The sequence below is a fragment of the Microcebus murinus genome, chromosome 2 (assembly GCF_040939455.1).
Source record: "Microcebus murinus isolate Inina chromosome 2, M.murinus_Inina_mat1.0, whole genome shotgun sequence".
In the NCBI taxonomy this organism is placed as follows: domain Eukaryota; kingdom Metazoa; phylum Chordata; class Mammalia; order Primates; family Cheirogaleidae; genus Microcebus; species Microcebus murinus.
The window spans coordinates 13,387,298-13,412,027 of NC_134105.1; the positions used below are offsets into that span (position 1 = coordinate 13,387,298).

At 39.7% G+C, this 24,730-nt stretch overlaps 1 protein-coding gene across 9 annotated transcripts in view; it reads right to left on the reverse strand.

The window, feature by feature from the left end:
- HP1BP3 (heterochromatin protein 1 binding protein 3) overlaps positions 1–24,684 on the reverse strand; it is a 42,834-nt gene extending 18,150 nt beyond the window's left edge. The window contains exons 1-8 of one of the 9 annotated variants that reach the window (XM_012768719.2): positions 24,544–24,684; positions 18,832–19,027; positions 18,274–18,373; positions 14,099–14,252; positions 9,001–9,160; positions 6,119–6,262; positions 3,158–3,238; positions 1,988–2,142 (exon numbers count right to left, since the gene is read on the reverse strand). In XM_012768719.2, coding sequence (XP_012624173.1) covers positions 1,988–2,142; positions 3,158–3,238; positions 6,119–6,262; positions 9,001–9,160; positions 14,099–14,252; positions 18,274–18,373; positions 18,832–18,927 — 890 coding nt within the window. In that variant the 5' untranslated portion in view covers positions 18,928–19,027; positions 24,544–24,684. Of the gene's footprint in view, positions 1–1,987; positions 2,143–3,157; positions 3,239–6,118; positions 6,263–9,000; positions 9,161–14,098; positions 14,253–18,273; positions 18,374–18,758; positions 18,781–18,831; positions 19,028–23,593; positions 23,844–23,916; positions 23,939–23,996; positions 24,114–24,543 lie in introns of those variants that run through there. The other 8 variants (XM_012768720.3, XM_012768721.3, XM_075994692.1 and 5 more) reach the window with 8 other exon arrangements.
- Positions 24,685–24,730: the final 46 nt, after the last annotated feature.

Below are 24,730 nucleotides of genomic sequence, written 5' to 3' on the forward strand. Positions count from 1 at the left end.
AACTCATCAGGCATTTCTGTTTCAACATAAGGTGATGACAGAGTATGATTCAAAAGACATGTAGAAAAGTTACATCAATAGCAACAAACTGTCTTATGTAAGTGGAGTAGAACCATAAGGAAAAAAAAAACTGAGGAGGATATGGTCTCCAGTCACCAAAAAGTAGAGAATAAAGGGAGAAAAAAGTGAAATGTGTTTCCATCTTTAACTGCACCACACAATGCATTTCTTATCTATACTTGCGTCTGCCTACTACCACTATACTCAGTGCATAATGGCATGAAAATATCAGGATATTAATTTCAAATTTTCTGCTTCTATGATTCCCCTCTTCTTTTGTACTATTTCACTAACTCTTTAATTGGGTACTCTGGGACCACTAAGTGATTTCTGAAAATGTGGCTCCTGGACTGAATCCTCAGCAATTCTAATCATATGTCTTAGTAATTCAAGTAAATACCGGAACTAAACTGTTTTAGGGCAATGCACATTCAATATAGTAGTCTTCTGTAGAAAGAATTCTGCACTAAACATAATTTTCTGAAAGTCATCACAAGGATCTCACAAACATACTCAAAACTCAAAGTCTGTGAATGACAAATTTAAACAAACTAATATGACTGCACGAATACACAAATGAGTAAACATGACGATCTAAATGATCACTCTGGATGTTAAGTGGCAATTTTTACAAATGAATTACTATGAAAATTCTCAAATTTTATACTACATATTTAAATGATGAAAATATTATGCTATTTCTGTGTTGAGGTGTTATAGAAGCCTGAATTTCCTTAAGTTCTTAATTATAATTGAAAGGTGGCCTTACTAATAACAGAGGAAAATAAACTATTAAGAGAAAGCAAGAGAAATAGACTCTTAAGCCTCTTTAAAGAGAAAAGCTCACACCACAACTGCCTCCTTTGTTTCTTTTGTTTGATTAAACACCTATGGCCTAAGTGATCTATAAGAGTTTGTTTCATAGGCTTGAAGAGCCCTAAGTGAACTGTAAGGATGTGAACTCCCTGCTCCAACTCTCTGCCTCAGTTCCTGCCAGAAACACATTTCAAAGATTCAGATAAGCTGGCCTCACAGAACAAAGAGGAAAAAAAATAAAGAGCACCTGCAACAGCTTTGCAGCTGCTTTTGTTATCAGTCTGCTGAAGTAGAGGTGGGAAAAGCCATTTTTACCCTTTAAAAACTCAAAGCAGCTTTTTCTTGCTGCCCGGCACCTATTTCTCTCCTCTGTGTGCTGTGGCCACTCCCTCCTCTCCTCTCTTCTCCTCCTCTCTCTCTCTCTCTCTTTCCTTCTTTCTCGGGAAAATAAACTTTTTCTTCTACATATCATCATCTTTGTGTGAGAAATCTTTGTGTACGAATTTCACATCCTTTCAATAATTCTAAATAAAACATTAGTATATGAGAACATAGAATTGAATATTACATGTATTTTTTCTTTCTTAAGATGAGGTCTTGCTCTGTCACCCAGGCTGGAGTACAGCGGTGGAATCATAGCTCACTGTAGCCTTAAACTCCTGGGCTCAACCAATCCTCCCACCTCAGCCTCCCAAGTAGCTAGGATTATAGGCAGATGCCACCATGCCTAGCTAATTTTTAAAAAACATTTTAGAGATGAGGTCTTGCTATGTTGCCCAGGCTGGTCTTAAACTCTTGGCCTCAAGCAACCCTCCCACCTCTGCCTCTCAAGTACAATATTAAATGTTCCAATAGCTGACAAACACAAAAAGAGTTACCCTAGCAGAATCTTATAAAAGAACATGTGGTTTAGGTTTCAAAGAAAACGACGCATGGAGATATGAAAACATAATGGGACAAAAAAAAAATTAACAAAAAAGGTTTTATTCCTAGCTCAGCTAAAAGTAATCTTTCCGGAATATTTCCTCTATCTTCTATCTTATGAAAAAGGTGCTAAGGAAATATTAATAGTAACACACCATGTTTTAAAGTCCAGGCCAATGGATCATACCTGATATCCACTCTAAGCTTAGGATAATACTGAGACACATATTTCCTGATAAGACTGTAGGAAGCTTCTTTAGGTTCACAAAGGCGAGTAAAGGCCAGTGGGAGTACATCCTCCAATTTTACTTGTGGTTCTGGATCCACTGCAGAGCTCCTCTTCTGAAATGTAGTATCGAAAATTATGATCATTATACAATATAAATGCCTTTATATACAACTCAAGGGCTTTTCTCAGTTGACTGCCAGATCAATTGGCAAACAGAAAACTATCACTTTTTCCATATTCAAATAAATCACACCACAGTGGTGTAATGTTCCTTGTGTGGTAATTTTGAGATAAAAATTTCAGATTCAGAGAATTAAAAATACATATAAAAGTAAAACGGAATGCAAACTTTAAAGGTCTTAATTCATTCTTAGCCTTCAATAACAAAGAATTAAGTACAGTATCAGGAAGTACTACACAAAAGGTCATTTTGAAAGTTTAAAAATTCTACTAAAGTAGTACAAAAATCTTCATAGTTTTTTGTAAAAACAAAGGTGTAGAGAAATATTTCAATCGCGTACACATATGAAATGTTATATATTTCATTTCATTATTGCAGAAATACTTTGCACAAATGAAATTATATGTCTTGGGGAGGGAGTTGCCAATATTTACAAAAAAGAAAAGAAAATGTCTCTGGGTATAGTTTATGGGTTATTATTGAGGAAAAATGTACTTGTATACTTCTTCTAGTTTAAAAGATATTTCACAGCTGGGCGAGGTGGCTCACGCCTGTAATCCTAGCACTCTGGGAGGCCGAGGCGGGAGGATCACTCAAGGTCAGGAATTCGAAACCAGCCTGAGCAAGAGTGAGACCCCATCTCTACTATAAATAGAAAGAAATTAATTGGCCAACTAAAAATACAAAAAATTAAAAAATAAATTAAAAAAATAAAAGATATTTCACAAAAAGAAGTATAATCCATCTAGCTGCTCATAATTCAACATAAGGGAGTTAAGACCATGGGCTGAAGTGGTTGGAAGTGTTTGGATTTGTACCCTGGCTATTCTCACTAGCTGGGCAAATTACTTATAACCTTTCCAAGCCTTAGGAGAAAGGCTGAACTTTGCATGTAGTCAGGCATAAGCAAAAACTCAATAAAAGTTGCTGTGGTATAGACTTCTTACCTTCCTGTTTCTGGATTTCTGAGGTGTTTTTCTTGATTTCTGAACCACAACAAAACTTCCAGAAGCACCTTTTCCTTTTACCTAAAGTAAATTAATTTTTAAGTTATTCTAGTATTAATATTCATAATTTTACACTAGACTAAGGGAATTACAGAGCTTGGTGATACAAGAGGTAGTAAAAGTGCTGTTTATTTTTATTTATTAAGAGACAGGGTCTTGCTCTGTCACCTGGGCTAGAATGCCAGTGGTATGATCACAGCTCATAGCAACCTCACACTCCTAGACTCAAGCAATCCTCCTGCCTCACCCCTCCCTTCTTCAGCCTCCCCAGTAGCCAGGACTACAGGAGCACACCGACATGCCTGGCTAATTTTTTAAAAAAACTTTTGTAGGGCCGGGCGCGGTGGCTCACGCCTGTAATCCTAGCTCTCTGGGAGGCCGAGGCGGGCGGATTGCTTGAGGTCAGGAGTTCGAAACCAGCCTGAGCAAGAGCGAGACCCCGTCTCTACTATAAAATAGAAAGAAATTAATTGGCCAACTAATATATATACAAAAAATTAGCCGGGCATGGTGGCGAATGCCTGTAGTCCCAGCTACTCGGGAGGCTGAGGCAGGAGGATTGCTTGAGCCAGGAGTTTGAGGTTGCTATGAGCTAGGCTGACGCCATGGCACTCACTCTAGCCTGGGCAACAAAGCGAGACTCTGTCTCAAAAAAAAAAAAAAAAAAAAAAAACTTTTGTAGAGACAGAGTCTTGCTGTGTTACTGGGCTGGTCTTGAACTTCTGGCCTCAAATGATCCTCAGGCTTTGGTCTCCCAAAGTGCTGGGATTATAGGCATGAGCCACCGCACCTGGCCATAAAGTGCTCTTTAACTCTTCAGAGAAAAAGTAGTGAATGAGGAGTCAAAAGACTTGGGATGGAATCTTATCTATAGGACCCACTGGCTAATACTGAATAATAGTGAACAACCCAGTTAATGCTCTGGGTTTTTGTTTTCTCATCTACAAAACTAAAAAAGAATGCTATTGTGATACTAGGTTAAGTTACTTTAAATTTTCAAAAAAAAAAAAAAAAGCCACCAAACACCAAAAATGTTTCATGGTAGGAAGGAAAGGACACAGTCTCTTATGGAAAAATGAGAAAACTGTCCACTGCTTTGGAAGGAAGATAGCTCCTTGGATATAGAGTATAGAGCACGGGTCCAAAACTTAACAGGGGGCCAATTCACTGTGCCTCAGACCATTGGAGGGCCAGACTATAGTTTAAAAAAAACTATGAACAAATTCCTATGCACACTGCACATATCTTATTTTGAAGTAAAAAAAACAAATGGGCAAAAACACCCGCATATGGCCCAAGGGCCTATACCAGGACACCTGGTATAGAGCCTAGACTCAGGCACATTAATTCCCAGTTTGCCGATTACAGATTATTACTTCCATGGGAAAGGTTATCTAATAAATTTTTAGATATTACACACTGATGATATGTGTAAGTCTTACTACATATTTCCAAAGTTTACAATGCACTTTCATAGAACTTTAAAGTTGATTCACAATAACCAAAGTCCTCCACTCCTTAGCTTTACTTTCACTGCTATCAACATAGCAATCAGGGGCCGCGCATAGTGGCTCTCACCTGTAATCCTAGCACTTTGGGAAGCTGAGGTAGTAGGATCACTTGAGGCCAGGAGTTCAAGACTAGCCTGAGCAATAGCAAGACCCTATCACTACAAAAAATTTAAAAAATTAGCCAAGCGTGGTGGCAGGTGCCTATAGTCCCAGCTACTTGGGAGGCTCAGGCAGGAGGATCACTTGAACCCAGGAGTTTGAGGTTGTGGTAACCTACGATGCCACTGCACTCTAGCCGGAGTGACAGAGTAAGACCTTGTCTCAAAAAAAAAAAAAAAGCCTGAGTGGCACAGAATTCTATAATAAACCAAGCAGAAAGGATATAAAAAAAGACAACAAGACTCTGGGAATGGGGTGAACTAGGTTCTTAGAACTACCTTTGCCACTGGCATGGGCCTCTGGTGGTTATTTCATTACTCTGGACCTCTGAAGAGTAAGATAGGATACAGTCCATTGTAGCTTTAGATTTCTATAGTTCTAGGGAATGTTTCCATGCACTATAAAAGGTAACATGGATTTATGCCTGAAATCAATACTATTTCTAGTATTAGCCTCAATTTATTCAGGTTTCTCTGATGCTCCTTACAGGCTTTAATAGTCTAGATACTAATCAGTTAAAGTGAACCTATTTACAAAGCTAATTTATAATGATAACAAGTTTACTCATATAAGTTAGGCTTCAAAGTTAACAAACTTAGGACAAAAGCAATTATCATTTTTGCTGTCACAATAGGATTCTTTAACCCTATTTTTCATCTTCAGTGCTAGATGATTTTAAGCACAAGCAGACCCCAAAGAAAATCCAAATGAGAGTAAAATAGGTCAGGCATGGTGGCTTATGTCTGTAATCCCAGCACTTTGGGAGGCCAAAGCAGAACTGCTTGAGGCCAGGAGTTCGAGACCAACCTGAGCAAGAGCAAGACCTCTTCTCTATAAAAAAATAGAAAAAGTTCATAGGGAATAGTGGCATGGTCCTGTAGTCCTAGCTACTCAGAAGCTTGAGGCAGGAGGATCACTTGAACTCAGGAATTTCAGGTTACAATGAGCTATGATTGGGCCACTGCACTTCAGCCTAGGCAACAGTACAAGACCCTGTCTCTGAAAGAAAATTTTTTTAAAAAGAATGAAATAAGATAGTACAGTTAACTATAAAGGCAACTGACACTGGTGTTTTTGAAACCCAGCCTCAGACAAAATTAGGTTAAACTTAATCATTTCATCATCATATAATTTATTTTCAACAAAAAAGACACAAAAACCCTAAATGTTACCAAATATGGACTTACAGCTAATCCATGACGAAATGATCTTATTACCAACTGTGTAATACCTGTTTGATAACTCCTCTGTTTAATTCTCTTTTCAGTGCTTGTTTAAGGAGATAGCCCCTTCTCTCCAGCTCCAGAGAAGGATACTTATGGATGATGTATTTTCGAATGGCAACCACTGATGCACCACTCTTCTGGAAGCATGCCTAGAAAACAGAGTTATCAAAACATACACATTCTTTTAGTTTAAACCAGTTTTTTATTAGATACAGAATATGACATACATTTTCAAAATAAATTATTTTGAAAGTGAACTTGATAAAGGATAAAAATGGCATCATTGAATGGATGACAACTTCAGTTCATAATGGCTGTGGAGAAATACAGAATTGCTAAATATTTCTGCAACAATTTTAAATTGTTCAAAATGGTCAAATAGACCATGGAACGTATGAACTTCTGTATATTAGTGAAGACTCTCTTTCCATTTTAATTCTATTTTATACTTAGAAGATAGATCTTTAGCATCAAAATGAGGAAAGCAGAACATTTCCATCATTTATAAGATTACAGATCTGGGTCATTTTTTTTTTTTTTTTTTTTTTTTTGAGACAGAGTCTCACTTTGTTGCCCAGGCTAGAGTGAGTGCCATGGCGTCAGCCTAGCTCACAGCAACCTCAAACTCCTGGGCTCAAGCGATCCTTCTGCCTCAGCCTCCCGAGTAGCTGGGACTACAGGCATTCGCCACCATGCCCGGCTAATTTTTTCTACATATATTAGTTGGCCAATTAATTTCTTTCTATTTATAGTAGAGACGGGGTCTCGCTCTTGCTCAGGCTGGTTTCGAACACCTGACCTTGAGCAATCCGCCCGCCTCAGCCTCCCAGAGAGCTAGGATTACAGGCGTGAGCCACCACGCCCGGCTAGATCTCGGTCATTTTAAGGAATGAGTTTTGACATGCTAGGACTGACATTTCTCCTCAGGCTTTTGTATGAATGTCAGCAGAGAGAAGAATCAAAGATAGTCTGAACAAATGGCATAAAATTGGTTTTACAAATGTCAATGTCTTAAGGGGAGTTCTGAGTAAAAACGAAGGCATTCTATTGGAATTTAAAGTGCCCTCTTCCACTTCCATCCCATTTACCCACACTCCATTCGACTAATGCCCATGGAAGAATTAAGTAACTCATTATGTCACAAAGGCAGCAAATATTTAACTTTTTTCCCAAATGCTTTAAATTTTGAAGCAGACAGAAGTATCTATCATCTATCTAATGGGCTAGTCCACCAATTTTGTGTTGTTATTTTCTATAAACTGAACATAGTATTTATTCATTCTCATCGGAAAAGGACTTGGTTGAATGTTATATATTTTGACAAGAGAGAAAAATAACCCACAGGTAGATAAACCAGAAAAGACTGTATAATATAAAACAGGTTATATTAATATGGGCCACCTAATCCAAGTCAATGTCTCTAAACTATTTTTTTTGTCTCTAAACTATTAACAACCTATTGAAGCTTATTCCTGATCTTGTAAGAAAACACAAAGCACAGAAATATTAGCAGAAAAGAACTCTGTAATGCTGAAACAATCCCTTGCTCCATCAAACTAACAATGAGATAGAAGCAGACATCAGGACTCCTGTTTGATACAGAAAATGGTATCAGTGGTCTGAAATCATGATTTTGTTATATCACATAGAATATACATGATATATATACATAATTTGTATAAACACAGTCATATTTAAATCATTCTATAGGCCAAATTTATATTAATTTTTTTATTTCACTATTTAAAAATTTTAGTACCTTCTTCATCCTCACTATAACCTTGTTCCTTCAAATCCAGGCTGAGTGATCATCAAGCAAAATCCTTGAAGAGAGGCTACACAACACAGAGCTCACTATTTTTTTTCCCCATCCCACCTCCCCCTCTGGAAGAAAGTTTTCTTAATGAGGCAAGAGCATAAGAAGTCTTGAAGGAATAATGGGGAAAATCTGAAGGCAAACTCTTTTCCAGTTTATGTGTGCTATCTTCTTGAATTGAGAATGACAACCAGGTTACTCCTTCCTATGTGCACTCCCCGTGGTTAAACTGATCTGTATCCCTCTTTCCCCAATCCTGACTCAGACCATAGCAACAGGGTCTCTGAAATGAGAGGTAGGTGTGTTTTAACTCCTCTAAGCATTTGATCATGCAAAATGAAAAAGGTAAAATTAAATTAAAAGAGTTATACAATAAAGACAATGCCAGGTTAGACAGCCTTAAAATATTAAAATAAGAAAACTACATCTGATTATCACATAAACTAATGAAAGTCAGTGATTACAGCAAATTCATAAAGCTATGTGAGGAGGGTAATTTTTGCAAGTATTTTAGAATGGCAAAGTGATAAAGCAAAGTAGTGGGTTTATGAGAGGGTTTCTTAGTTCAGGTGTGAAAGATAACCACTACCAAGACTAGACTTTAGCTTTACAAATGGAACTTTACAAATGGAGATATTTTTACACAAAAATTCTCAATATTATTCAGTTACTGAATCACAATTAGATTTATAAGGGCAAGGACCCTGCTTGCCACTTCGTCACTAGCAGAGCTGCCTGACAGAAAGAAGGTGGTCCTTAAATGTTTGTTGAATGAATTAACATTTTCAATCTTCAAATAAAAAAACACTTAATAAACTGAATAAAAATTCTAAAGATAAATTAAAAATATTTGCTACTAATATTTGTAAGTATTAATTTTGTAAAAAAGTCAACAGTGCTCACCAAATGTGATTATATTAGAAAAACATGAAGTTCATAATGACTTTCTTCTATTTAAATTTCCTTTAGGAAGGAGAGATTTATGATGTCTAGATAGAAGTATGCCACTTTCAAATAAGCAAAGGATGAACAGAATAAATCTAAGATGAATTGCTTGAAATAAAAACTTGCCTTAATGGCCTCAGTTAGGATTGCATCCATCTTGGGACGTGGAGAAGAAGCCATCGGTGTTTGTTTCTGGGCTCTGGCTAGCTGGCTGGCAGAAAGGGTAGCCCAGGAAGGTATTGTTTTTTTCACTTTCTTCTCCTTTTCCTTAGACTGATCTTTCTCACTTTAAAACAAAGAATTGTTATTATGTAAGATAAACTCTCCAGAAAGAGGTATAAAGTCAGAAAGAAGAAAAGACCAGGGAGGGATAAAAATTAATATTTTAATCTATTTACACACTAAGGTGATATGTACAATAAGCAAGATCCTACAAAATTAAAAATACATATGTATTTTTCATTAAAAAAAAAATAGATCTGGGGTCTCACTATGTTGCCTAGGCTGATCTCAAACCCATGGCCTCAAACGATCCTCCCACCCCACTCTCCCAAAATGCTTAGATTATAGGCATAAGCCACTGTACCCAGCCCCAATTTTTTTTTTTTTAATGGGTATTATAAATGAACTTTTAGGTGTTTTCTCTTAGGTATAAGAGAGAGAAATCACACAAATCACACTGGCATGAAGGCCCAGTATATAAAAGAAATGAGAATCTAAAAACGTATACTGGTTAACAACTATAACAAATGAAGTTGATATAGTGGACAAACCTCAAGCTCTTAAGTCAAAAAACCCAGGTTTGAGTTTTTACTCGAACACTTAACTAGCTAGCTATATTACTTTAGCAAACGCAGTGAGTCTCTGTCTCCTCAGTTATAAAATAGTAATTCAATATCAACTACTTCACAAGGTATTTTTTTTTTGGGGGGGAGACAGAGTCTCCCTCTGTTGCCTGGGCTGGAGTACCATGACATCAGCCTAGCTCACAGCAACCTCAAACTCCTGGGCTAAAGTGATCCTCCTGCCTCAGTCTCCCAAGTATCCAGGACTACAGACATGTGCCACCACGCCCAGCTAATTTTTTCTATTTTTAGTAGAGACAGGGTCTCACTCTTATTCAGCGTGCAGGCTGGTCTCAAACTCCTGTGTTCAAGAGATACTTCCACCTCAGCCTCCCAGAGTGCTAGGATTACAGGGGTGAGCAATCATGCCTGGTCTTTAGTTCACAAGATATTGTAAGAATTATGATTATGTTTATCAAAACAATTTTGTGAGCCATAAAGCATTATATAAATTTTATTCTGAGTAATAATAACAGCACTCTGTGTACCTAACAGATGCATTAGAACATTGAAAAATACAGGACAGGTGTCAGATGTGAGGCTCATGTCTGTAATTCCAGGAACTCAGGAGGCCGAGGCAGGAGGAATGTTTAAGTCCAGGAGTTTGAGACCAGCCTGGACAATACATCAAGACCCTAGCTCAAAAAACAAATTTTAAAAAATTAGCCAGGTATGGTGGCACACGCCTGTAGCCCCTGCTACTTGGGAGGTTGAGGCAGGAGGATTGCTTGAGCCCAGGAGTTCACGGCTGCAGTGAGCTATGATTGTACCACTGCACTCTAGCCAGGTCTTTAGAGCAAGTCCCTGTCTCTCTAAAAATATAATAATGATAATAAAAATATATAATAGCTGCTAAAATTTCCATAGACCGTACTTATACCTATGAAACGAGGATAAAGAATTCCATGAGGGTTACACCTAGAAAGTACAGTTATTACTAAATTGTTCTTTTACAGTCACATACCATATATCATCGATATTTCAATCAATGACTGACCACATATACAATGGTCCTATACGATTATAATGGAACTGAAAAATTCCCATCACATAGCTGTCATAATGTCGTAGCACATTACTCACATTTGTGGTGATGCTGCACTACCAGTTGTATAAAAGTATAGCACATACAATTATATACAATACATAATAATTGATAAGTGACAATGTTACTGGTTTATGTATTTACTACATTATAATATAGTTTTTGCCATTAGATTATACTTTTTCTTTTTTGAAACAGAGTCTCACTTTTGTTGCCCAGGCTAGAGTGCCATGGCGTCAGCTTAGCTCACAGCAACCTCAAACTCCTGGGCTCCAGCGATCCTCCTGCCTCAGCCTCCTGAGTAGCTGGGACTACAGGCATGCACCACCATGCCCGGCTTATTTATTTTTTTAAATACACACACACACGTTTAGTTGGCAATTAATTTCTTTCTATTTATAGTAGAGATGGGGTCTCGCTCTTGCTCAGGCTGGTTTTGAACTCCTGACCTTGAGCAATCCACCCGCCTCGGCCTCCCAGAATGCTAGGATTATAGGTGTGAGCCACCACACCCAGTCAGATTATAATTTTTCTTAAAAATTCTTAAAAAAAAAAAAAAAAAGTTAACTGTAAAACAGCCTCAGGCAGGTCCTTCAGAATGTATTTCAGAAGAAGGCACTGTTATCCTAGGAGATGACAGGTCCATCAGTGTTACTGTCCCTAAAGACCTTCCAGTGGGACAAGATCTAGAGGTGAAAGACAGTGATATTGATGATCCTGACCCTATGTAGCCTAGGCTAACATATGTTTATGTCTTAGTTTTTTTTTTTCTCTTTTTTTTCCTCGAGATGGGCTCTTGCTATATTGCCTAGTTTGGACTTGAACTACTAAACTCAAGCCATCCTTCTTTCTGCCTTAGCCTCCTGAGCAGCTGGGACTACAGGTGCACACCACTGTACCAGGCTTGTGTCTTAGTTTTTAGCAAAAAGGTTTAAAAAGTTAAAAATAAATTTAAAAATAGAAAAAAATTTACAGAATAAGAATATACAGAAAGAAAATATTTTTTGCAGCTGTACAATGTGTTTGTGTTTCAAGTATTATTACAAGAGTCAAAAAGTTAAAAATTTATAAAGTAGGCCAGTCATGGTGGCTCATGCCTGTAATCCTAGCACTCTGGGAGGCCGATGCAGGCGATCACTCAAGGTCAAGAGTTCGAGACCAGCCTGAGCAAGCCTGAGACCCCGTCTCTACTAAGAATAGAAAGAAATTAATTGGCTAACTAAAAACATATATAGACAAAATTAGCTGGCATGGTGGTGCATGCCTGTAGTCCCAGCTACTCGGGAGGTTGAGGTAGGAGGATTGCTTGAGCCCAGGAGTTTGAGGTAGCTGTGAGCTAGACTGACGACACCATGGCATTCTAGCCTGAGCAACAGAGTGAGACTCCGTCTCCCCCCCAAAAAAAAGTTTATAAAGTAAAACAATTATAGTAAGCCAATGTTAATTTATTGAAGAAATAAAAATATCTTTTTATAAATTTAGTGTAACCTAAGTGTACAGTGTTTACAAAGTCTATAGTAGTGTATAGTAATGTCCTAGGCCTTCAAATTCACTCACCACTCACTCACCTAGAATAATTTCCAGTCCTGCCAGCTTCATTCATGGTAAGTGCCCTATACAGGTGTACCATTTTTTATCTTTTATACCATATTACTGTAGCTTTTCTATGTTTAGATAAATACTTATTATTGTGTTACAACTACTTACAGCATGCAGTACAGTAACATGCTGAATAGGTTTGTAGCAATAGGCTATACCATATCGCCTAGGTGTGTTGTAGGGTATACAACCTAGGTTTGTGTAAGTATACTCTATGATACTGGTGCAGTGATGAAACTGCCTAACACTGAATTTCTCAGAATGTATCCCCATCACTAAGTGATACAGGACTGTATTTAAAAAGTAATTTCCGGCTGGACGTGGTGTCTCACACCTATAATCCTAGCACTCTGGGAGGCCGAGGTAGGAGGATTGCTTAAGCTCAGGAGTTCGAGACTACCCTGAGCAAGAGTAAGACCCCGTCTCTACTAAAAATAGAAAAGAATTAATTGGCCAACTAAAAATATATAGAAAAAATTAGCCAGGCATGGTGGCACATGCCTGTAGTCCCAGCTACTTGAGAGGCCGAGGCAGGAGGATCGCTTGAGCCCAGGAGAGATTGAGGTTGCTGTGAGCTAGGCCAATGCCACAGCACTCTAGCCAGGGCAACAGAGTAAGACTGTGTCTGGAAGAAAAAAAAAGTAATTTCTAACTGTTTTGACCAATTATGAAAAGAGTGGAATAAATACTACCAGCTGTTCTGCATGCATACATACATACATATATATATATATATATATATAATTTTTTTTTTTTTTTGAGACAAGGTCTTGCTCTGTTGCCCAGGCTGGAGTGCATTGGCATCATCATGCCAGCTCCCAGCCTCAAGCAATCCTCCCACCTCAGCCTCCCAAAGTGCTAAGGCAACAGGCATAAGCCCAGTGCCCAGCCAAAAAAATTTTTTTTACATTAAAACATAATTGCTACCACCAGATCCTCAAAATCACCTTCAATGGAATACTTCATCAAACACATATAGAGTTTTAGGTCACTCTAGCAGTGACTTGAATCTCACTAATGACTTCTTTTTAAAAACTTTTTTTAGAGATAGGGTCTCATTGTCACGTGGGCTTGAGTGCAGTGGTGTGATCATAGCTCACTGCAGCCTCAAGCTTCTGGGGCTCAAGTGATCCTCCTGCCTCAGCCTATCAAGTAGCTGGGACTATAGGCATGTGCCTCCACACCCAGCCAATTTTTCTATTTTTTGTAGAGACGAGGTCTTGCCATGTTGCCCAGGCTGGTCTTGAACTCTTGGCCTCAAGTGATTCCCTACCCCCATCTGGGTTTGCCAAAGTGCTGGGATTACAGGTGTGAGCCACTGTGCCCAGCCCAGATTAATGTCTTCTAACATAAGCACATAAAAGCTACTTACTCTTGGCACAGAGGTAAGAATAAAATGGTAGCGTTGTCATCCAGGTCAGATTTTTATAGCTATGTTTCGTTTCTTATGAAGATTCTGTCAATGCTTAAAATTTCAGACACTCCCCCACAATGAATTCATTTCCAAAGCCAAAATGACAGACTTTTGGATTATTCAAATCATTGTTCTGCTAACTACTACAAATTCTAATAGGCCACACAACTATACAATAAACCTATTTTAAATAGTAATTCGTAAATCCATATAGCAAATGCCACATAGCATAAACTAATGTTATAACACTTTAAAACAATCTGATCTACAATTCTTTTACATAGTCTTCAACTATAATAGCAAGAAGGCATAACTCCTTACTCCTTTTTGGTTTCTTCAGAAGGCTTGCTTTCTTCCTTCTCTTCATTCTCAGGTTCTCCCTTTGGCTGTTCTGCCTCACTAGATGTAGCAGGTGGGGTTTCATTCTCTTGTTCTTCTACAGTGGAGACAGATTCCTCTGAACTTATGTCTGGTTCTAAAAAATCAGGTGAGCAGAATTGCATCAAGTAGCTATATTAGAACCTGAGTCAATAAAAGGGTAAAAGTTATCTCATTAAACAAAACAGCCAAATGTTCCAATTAACAGGTGAATGCTAAAACAATAACAAATGACTGCACCTGCAGTTTTCTTGCATTCTTTCTTCCATGTCACTAAAGCTACCCATTCAGGTGGTTATTTATCTAGAAAAGGAGATGCACCAGGAAATTACATAGCAAGGGAAACTCATTTTACTTCAAATATTTTGATCATTCTACTCTATAATATTAATGAGACTCATAATTAAGAAACTATCCATTTTATAAGTTAACAGACCAATTTTAGAAAGGGAATAATAAAAAATAAGCATGTATTTTCCAAGAGAATGACTAGAACAAGAGTAGAAATACAAGAGGTGAAACATTAAGGTTTGCAGTTATTTGTGCCTTTTCTTTATAGCATGTTTCTCTGAGTAGTTATTATAAGACTTCAAAGGAAACAATGCTAGTGGCAAAAATTAGGCAAAGAATAACAGTGTATGCTTGAAGAGTCTGATCACTTAATGACGACTTCTTTGAGGCCTTCACATAAATTAAGAGAATTTAAAAATGCCACTTCTTTCTTATAACCAAACCACATAAATACAATTCTAAAGGTTTCAGTTTCTCAACTAACTGAAATTCCAAACCATAAATCCCCAACTGTCAAACATTATTTGCAAATCTTGTCTTGAATTATATTCTTCAACTAGTCTTGCATAAACTAGTCCAAACTCCTCCCATATCTGTTTAGCCAAAACCAAGGTTTCCGAGTTAGATGTACCTGGATTAAAGTTCAGTCTCCATAACTTTCTAGCTTGCTAACCTTAGGACAAGTTCTTCTGACATCTCTGAGTCACTGAGTTATTATGAGGCTTATATAAAATGTTTTAGGGGAAGCCTGTAGGCCAGCATTTATATACTAGGTGAATGATTCCTGTCCTCTTTTGGCCTTCTCTGCTGCTTCTAGAACTGTTCTCCATAGGGTTAGCATCACAGAGTCTTAAGGCTAGAACTTCATTATAACAATGGTATCTGAAAATACAAATAACTGCCTTCAGGTTTTCCATAGTAAGATCTGTTTTTCATCATGATGTATCTTTCACTGCCCCTCACCTCCAACAATTTGACCTAATTGGCTGTGTGGGTAAGAATTTATTATTAGTCACCTGCTTACCTACATACTGCCTTATTATAAAAAGGATGAAAAATGAAGAAACATTTGGTGGGGTTCACTGTAACAAAACCTATAAATTTATATTCTTTTCTAAAAAGTAACTACTTAAGAGTTATGGCTTAACAAAGGTTCAATCACTCAACAGCCACTGAGGGTGTAGTATGTATATAACACATTGTTTCCAATTCTTTTTTTTTTTTTTTAATTTTTTAATATTTTTTCTTTTTTTTTTTTTTTTTTTTGAGACAGAGTCTCACTTTTGTTGCCCAGGCTAGAGTGAGTGCCGTGGCGTCAGCCTAGCTCACAGCAACCTCAAACTCCTGGGCTCAAACGATCCTCCTGCCTCAGCCTCCCGAGTAGCTGGGACTACAGGCATGTGCCACCATGCCCGGCTAGTTTTTTTTGTATATATATTTTTAGTTGGTCAATTAATTTCTTTCTATTTTTAGTAGAGACGGGGTCTCGCTCAGGATGGTTTCGAACTCCCAACCTCGAGCAATCCGCCCGCCTCGGCCTCCCAGAGTGCTAGGATTACAGGCGTGAGCCACCGCGCCCGGCCTGTTTCCAATTCTTTAAACTACTATTAGTATGTCTGCCTCTGTGTGAAATACAGGATTTATAAAATTTATCATTTTTTAATTTTTTTAGAGACAGAGTCTCACTCTGTCACCCAGGCTGGAGTGCAGTAGCCTCATCATAGCTCACTGTAATTTCAAACTCCTGGGTTTAAGCAAACCTCTTGCCTCACCCTCTGAGCAGCTAGGACTACAGGGACATGTCACTGCACCCAGTTAATTTTTTAATTTTTTGTAGAGACAGAGTCTTCTTATATTGCCCAGGCTGGTCTCGAACTCCTGGCCTCAAGTGATCCTCCTGCCTCAGCCTCCCAAAGTGCTGGGATTATGGGCATGAGTCACCATGTCCCACTAGAATTTACGAAATTTAAAATATGAGTGAAGTCTAATTATTTCTATGTACAAAACCAGACAGAGAGAAGATTTAACAAACATTCTACTTGTAAAGTGACACTGTTCCTCTATTAATTCTTTTCTTTTTTTTTTTTTTTGAGATAGAGTCTCGCTTTGTTGCCCAGGCTAGAGTGAATGCTGTGGTGTCAGCCTAGCTCACAGCAACCTCAAACTCCTGGGCTCAATTGATCCTTCTGCCTCAGCCTCCTGAGTAGCTGGGACTACAGGCATGTGCCACCATGCCCGGCTGATTTTCTCTCTCTATATTAGTTGGCCAATTAATTCTGATCTATTTATAGTAGAGAAGGGGTCTTGCTCTTGCTCAGGCTGGTTTCGAACTCCTGACCTCGAGCAATCCACCCACCTTGGCCTCCCAGAATGCTAGGATTACAGGCGTGAGCCACCACGCCTGCCCACTCTATTAATTCTTGACTTCTCTAATATCTTACATCAGAAACCTCTGGCATATATTCTAAAAACTGATGTTATTAGTGATTTAGTGGCTTCAGCTGGCTGTTAAATAAACATGGATTAAGACGGACCAAGTAGCATATTCCAGTGCTGGACAAGATAATCCATCTTCAAATCACCAGCACTCATTACTTTTTTTAATATTTTAATTCCCATGTTTCCTAACTACCTTAAGCCAGGGTGCCCAAATTGAGGATTTTGAGACAAAAATCTACGCTCAGCCAGAAGAGTATACTGATTGGTTAATGACACCTGCCCTGCTGCACACAGGAATAAAGGCAACAAAGGTGCATGTATTTTCTATTCCTAATATATGCTGGTCAGGAAATAAATATTTGGTTCTAATAGTTTTGACAGAGAGCACAGTGTCCTCACTCTGGCAAACCTGAGATAAAAGGCAAGAGAGAAAGGAAAAAAGGAAAAGGATAAGGAAGGAAAGAAAAAGGTCATGAGAAGAAAAAGTCAGACAAGAAAAAGGAGAAGAGGTGGTTACAGATGCTATAAAGGAGCACTAGTAGCCGGGCGAGGTGGCTCACGCCTGTAATCCTAGCACTCTGGGAGGCCAAGGTGGGTGGATTGCTCGAGGTCAGGAGTTCGAAACCAGCCTGAGCAAGAGCAAGACTCCGTCTCTACTATAAATAGAAAGAAATTAATTGGCCAACTAATATATATAGAAAAAATTAGCTGGGCATGGTGGCGCATGCCTGTAGTCCTAGCTACTCTGGAGGCTGAGGCAGCAGGACTGCTTGAGCCCAGCAGTCTGAGGTTGTTGTGAGCTAGGCTGACACCACAGCACTCACTCTAGCCTGGGAAACAAAGCGAGACTGTCTCAAAAAACAAAAAAGGAGCACTAGTACTCCACGTTAATGAGTTTACATTCCTCTTCACGTATTATGCTCCCACCTCTGACTAGCTAATCTTTTCTTGACCAATACCAGTTATAGACCAGTGTTTTGATCACCCATTTGCTTCCCTTAAGGTCTCCTGATGATTTTTGGATGAACCTTCCACTTTTACCCTAAAGGTCCAAGTCCTCCATTCTTCCACAATGCCTTCATACCCATTAACACTGTATGTTCAAAATGCTACTCTCTGACCATGCCTGTTCTCCAACTGTTTTTCTGTTTCAAATTCCAAGAACATGACGTTTTCCTCCTCCAAAAATCTTTAGCGACAAGAAGAAATCTTAATTTCCCATACGGTTTGGCAATGACATAATAATAGCTACTGCTTCTCTCTCTTTAAATGTTCCCCCTAAAACACTTGGCCACGAATAAAGAACAAATTTAAGTTCAAAAGGATTTATGAAACATTTCAAGTGTAGTAAAAATGTTTTGCCTTTTTTAGCTATAACACTGCTTTACCTGGCTTTTCTTCTTCCCCTTCAGCAAGCTTGCTTTTGGGAGGAGTTTCCCGGGTAGAATTCACAGCTCGACGAATCGGCATCGTGCTATCTTCTACCTTCTAAGAAAAGAGATAGCCATAATCAAACATGCATAAAAAATTCTCTTTACTCTCTTTCTCAAGGGGCCTAACTGGGTGTCAGAAGATGTAGGAGAATTCTTCAAGTCAACTCCAGGATCTGATACAAATTACTTTTAATAGGTTTTTTTTTTAGGTAAAATATTATTTTAAAGAAATACTTTTCAAGTTATCTGAAAATATTTCAAAATTATTTTAGCTATAATTTCAAATGAAAATAGTAATACCTGATTTGGTATAAATTTAGAAGGTTGGAGGTTTTCTCAGTAATTTGAGGGGAGAGGGAAGATAAAAAGAACTTGGTCTCTATTTGATTATTTTCAGATTCACAACCTAGACTCCCCAAAGTAGAGGAAGGAACATGTACCAAGAAGGACCCGGCAGGGCCTGAAGTCAGGAATTGATCCAAGAGTGAGCTTCAAGAATGCGTCAGCCCCTACCTCACCTAACTTGTCCGCGTGGATCAGCTGAGCTCCTACTATAAGTGGGAGTGCCTTAGGATGGACGAGTTCACCTTGAGACGTATCAGTCGCCATTTAAAATAATTTCTAGGCCCGAGTACAGGTTACACTCTGAAGCCTCTGCTGTTAACCACAAGGATTTTTCCTAATGGTTTCAGTGTGATGAAGAGTCAACCTAAAGCACAGAAAAGACCTGGTGTGAAGATTAACAGAAACAAAACTAAACTAAAACGTCTAGGTTTAATACATCCAAAGGGGAAAAAAAATATAACTATAAAACTTAAATAACAGATGACTTGGTTAGTTATTGTTCAGAAAGATATAACTACTATCAAAATATACACTACATAAAGCAGCAGCTAAGACAAATGCATAAGCCACAGCAGCTGTTGCACCTTCCACACGAACAAAGGCAACAAGAACAAGAAAGCTCATAAGGAACCTAACCTCATCCCCTTCTGCTACCATCAGGAACGTAGAAGGACAGAGTAAGGAGACTAAGAAACTGTTTGGTCAAAGATCAGTTTACTAAAGAGAGAAGGTTTCTGTTGTTATCATTCTCAAAAGGGTCAGGAAAATTAACTATAATCTTAAGTCTAACTCTATTAGAGATTAATTTTTTCTCCATTATGGGAAAATACAAGGGCAAAAATATGGCTGAAGAACATGACATTCTATCAGTCTCCAGACCTAGAAAAGTAAATCTAGACCATCGCCTAGGAAAATAAAACTACACTTCTAAGACTTTGTCATATTTTTAATATAAGCATGTAGCCACCCAAATTTACCTTATCACTAACACCCCTTTCCCCATAAAATATCTCATCTGGGATTCAATGAAATTTATAATAAAAATTCCTCAATATAATAAAAATGTTTAGATCTCTGTTAATGAACAATTAACAAAGACTTGGAGGATGACAGACTAGTCATTCAACTTCTACTTTAACCTCTAAGAATTTAAGAGCTTTCAACTTGTCAGGTAATAATCTCAAGCAACAACTAGGATAAATCCAAAAACTTCAAACACAGACAACGCTTTCACATGTATAGGGAAAATCTTTTTATGAGAACACCAAGAGCAATACCAGATTTGTGAACTGCCCATCAGCTGCAAGGAAAGGCAGCTGAAAGAATTTAGTGCAATACACTAAAACTTATCATCAATAGTGAACTAGGAATATCCATGAATATTTAAAATTATTAACTGTTAAAAAAAACTATACAAAATACTCATGTAGCAATTCACTCCAAGAAATTATAAAATACAGGCAAGGGGGTCGTGGCTCATGCCTATAACTCTAGCACTCTGGGATGCTGAGGCACAAGGATCACTTGAGAACCTGAGCAAGAGTGAGACCCTGAGTTTCTGGTGCTCATCTATAGTCCCAGCTCCCTGGGAGGCTGAGGTAGGAGGATCGCTTGAGCTCAGGAGTTTGAGGTTGCAGTGAGCTATAATGATGCCACTGCACTCTAGCCAGGGGGGTACAGAGCAAGACTCTGTCTCAAAAAAAAAAAAAAAAAAGAAAGAAATTATAAAGCACGGTAACGAAAGTAGTTGTTTTCGTATCAGTAAAAAGAGGGCCAACTTGGGTTAAGGGAATTATTTAGGTTTATGAAAACTAAAACTCTATCTTGGGGATAATTTAACTATGTAAACCTGCTCACTCCTCCAACTGGTGCTTACATAGTATTTTTGTTGATAAAAAAAAACCAAACCTAAGCAAATCTGCTGATATTTTTGCATGCAAACACTATACAGAAATAAAACATTCATTGGAAGTACATGCAACTAAAAAAATAAAGAAAGAAAACATCACGATTAGGTTATCCTTAGTAAAGTGATATTACTAATAAATCTACCTTTCTTAACTCATGGTAACACTAGCTAGGTTGAAAACATTATTGTGAAGTCAACAAAACCTTCAGGAGTCCCTGTTCGTAGGTATCTTAAAAATATTTCTCCTGTAAACAAGATACTGAAAAATATGTCAAAACCTTTCCAGTCAACTCTGTATTCACTAATTACTCAAAATTAAAACAAACAAGTTAAAAAAGGGATAAGGGGGCATAGAAAGCTATTCTCAATGTTTAAAGTGATAAAACTGGCCAAATTAAAATCAAGGCAAACAAGCTCATGAAGACACCAGACAGCATTAACCTAAAGACAAGAATGATAGTCTAAATTAGGCCAGATAGGAAGGTTGGAATAACTAAGAAATAAGTTGGTTTGCCAATCTTCTTGGCTGCATCCACCAAAAAAATAGGTCCTGACATTCTTCTTAAAACCTCCCAATATCACCAAACTCTCCTTCCCCCATCTCACCTACTGCTCTACCCATCACTCTACTCTCCTGGCTCCAAACACACTGACCCTTCTTTTGGCCCTTGCAATGTGCTCTGTTCTTCCCTGCCTCAGGATGTTTGCACGTACTGTTCTCTTAATCTGGAACACTCTCTTCCTGGACCTTTCAATCAGGTTTCTACTCATATCGTCTCCTCAGAAAGACCTCCCATCATTCTTTTTTTTGAGACAGAGTCTTCCAGGCTAGAGTGCTGTGATGTCACCATAGCTCACTCAAACTCTCAGGCTGAAACGATCCTCCTGTCTCAGCCTTCCAGGGTAGGTTGATTACAGGTGTGTGCCACCATGCCCAGCTAATTTTTTGTAGAGACAGGTGTCTTGTTCTTGCTCAAGGTGGTCTTGAACTCCTGAACTCAAGTCATCCTCCTGCTTCAGCCACCCAGAGTGCTAGGATTACAGGTTGGGAGCTACCTTGCCCCATCCCTTCATTCTTATTCAGGTTCCTTTTTCTTTAAAGAGATGGGGCCTTGTAGTCACCCAGGATGGAGTGAAGTGGTGAAAGCATAGCTCACTGCAGCCTCAAATGATCCTCCTGCCTTAGCCTCCCAAGTAGCTAGGACTACAGGCCCAGGCTTCTTTAGGTTTCCTTATAGCATTTAACACCACCTGAAATTTCAATATGTGTTTGTTTACTTGTTTATTATGTGTCTCTCCCAATGGAATGTAAGCACTACAAGGACTAGGACTTTAATACACCTAGAACAATGTCCAACATACATATAGTAGGTGCTTGAAAAAAAGCTGAATGAACAATGATATCTAACAGTACTTATTCCTATACTATGTATAAAGGATACCTAAGATATAAAGCCCATAGTTATTTGGGATAAATATTCAATGTTTGCCTCAGCTCCGAATTTCCTTGGTAAAGGTCATAGATCGCTGAAGCTCCAATCTGCAGTACTTTCTTTAATGGGTCATTTAATAAATTCACTGTTCGTTACAGAGGTAACAAACCTATATGTATGGTTAATTCATACTGCCTTGATCGCCATGTATCTATTTACTAAATTTTTAACTATGCACTTCTGAATGATCAGACTTTTAGGCTGTCATACATATTCCTTGATGGGGATCTTATCTAGCTGGTTTACTACTGTATATTTGTTGCCTACGAACATAAAACGCATAGAACAGACCCTCAACAAATATTTGCTAAATGAAAGAGCAAATCAAACATTATTTATGTTTTTCACTTGGGTTCTTATATGTGCCCAAAACAAATAATGTGACTTAATCTGTGGTTTATGTGGTCCTCCTGTGGTCACTAGTTCGTTTTTTGTTTTTTAAATTTAATGTTACATTAACAATACAAAGATTTGCTTTTGTCAAGGGAAATGCTTAAATTGTCTCAATGTAGGGAATAAAGAAAGGACTGTAGAAGAAAAAAGCCCCAAATCTCAGTTTATGATTTACTACCTCTACATTAAGAGAAAGCAACAGAAAAACAAGAAGTTTAACAATGTATTTCAGTTTACTGATATCCTTGATAACATGCACTTTGGGGAAAGTACTATAATTTTTTAATTCACTATAAAATATATGTAATACAGTATACACTATAATGTCATTAGTTACGCACTGAAACTCAAATTGTTCCCAAGCTGAAGTCTTTCACTATACTAAGACTTAACGGGTCATGTCACCAAAAGCATACCTCTAAATTTAATTGTCGGCAACTTTTAAAAATTTGTTTTCACATTACAGGAACTCAGTATGTACCGTCTATGGTGGACATGGATGCTAAGGACACTACTTGGTTCCTCCCTCAAAATAATCACAATCTAATTGGCTGAAGAGTTAAGGCTTTTATCTATTTACGAAGAATTCAGTATACTTCCTCCACCAACTTCCAGTCTTCAATTTTCCAAGTAAGCTTAAAAACAAAGCCAAAACAAGGAAAAAAACTTTCAAATGTTACTTCTACTTTGAAAAATATTACACTAATTTGCTGCACTTTTAAGAGCAATAAAATTTTTAAAAGTTAATAACAGTTTTATGCCTATGCCAGATTAAACAAAATTAAAGTATCTTTTAAAACGACACCAGTTACGTCTAACTTCGCTCTAAGACAAGATAGCTTACTCAAAGTCCCACGTGAATTCCTAGACGTTTTTCTAAGTGGATTCTCGCTTTTCAATGCAATGCAAAGTCAGGAAGCACAACAGACAACAGAGGGGACAGTACAGTCCAACGGTCCAGTCTTCTGATGGTGCGGAAGAGAACAGTCCCTCAAAGAGGTTAAGTGACTGTCCTCGGTAACAGATAGTGGTCAATATGGTATCAAAACTCAGATCTGGAGCTCTCAAGTCACCACTCCTGCCTCCATCTCTCACAAACGCTCATACGGACATTTTTAACTTTTTGACGACCCACCTAAGTACTGCTCTAATTCAAAACACGCCAAGGTGCAGCGAGTGACAAGGTCTAGGTATGCCACACGGGAAAACGAAAGCTCAAGGCCGCAGCAGCAGCGCCCACAGGTGACACCCCGCCCACGGAAGGCAGAGAGGAAGCCGGCAAAAAGCAGCGGAGACACAAAGGCGAGGCAACGCTACAAGGCCACAGCGGCGAACGCGCACACGGCTGGGGGTGGGGCGGGGCGGAGAGCAGGGCCGAGACGAAGGCAGGGAAGGCTCAGCGCGGCGGACACCGAGGGCTGAGGCGAGGGTTCAGCGCCGTGACAGTTCGGGGCTCACGCTCTGCAGGGACGCGGCAGCGCCGGTCCCGGCGACGCCAGAAGCCGCGGCACGCAAGGTTCACGGCTCCACACACTCACCACTGGGAGCTCCGTAATGGCGGCGACGGCGGCGGGGGCGGAGAACCCGGGGGGCGGGCCCGCCGCAGCCAGTCACCGCCGCCGGCATCTTTCGAACCGGCTCCGAAAACCGCTGAGGGAGTAGGATGAGGGGAGGGCGCGGGCGGACCACGGGCCGCCGCGGGCCTCAGAGCATGCGCAAGCCTTCAGCCAATAGGGGCAGGCGGAGGACGCTGGCGCACGCGCGCTGGGACGCAGGGTCGCAGGGCCAGGGAAGAGCTCCCCCTCCTCCCCCGAGTCCAAACAAAACAAGGGCGGGAGCGCGCGCGCCGGAGGGCCCCGAAGGAGGCGTCAACGAGAGGGGCAGGGGGCTAGGTTGCAGGGGGGAGCGGAGGAGGGCGGGACGGCCCGGGATGGCAGACAAAAGGCACCACCTCCTGGGACCGGGGCGCCCCGCCCCCTCTCGGGCAGCGGCGTCGGCGCCCCGGGTGAGCGGCCTGCACCACTCGCCCTCGGGGCCCAGCGAGCCCGCGCCCACTCTCCGCCCGCCTGTTCCGTCCTGCGTTACCTCTGTTCTCCCCCCTTCCTGGCGCCTGCGTCCCGCACGGCCTCTGGGCGCCGTTCCCGCCACCGCTCGCCGCTTCTGCTGCCGCTGTCCTCCAGGCCCAGCCGCCGAGCTCTGCCGCCCCGCCCCCCTGCCCGCAGCCCCGCGCGCGCGTCCCCGCGCCGGCCCCGCCCCCCGCGCGCGCGGAAGG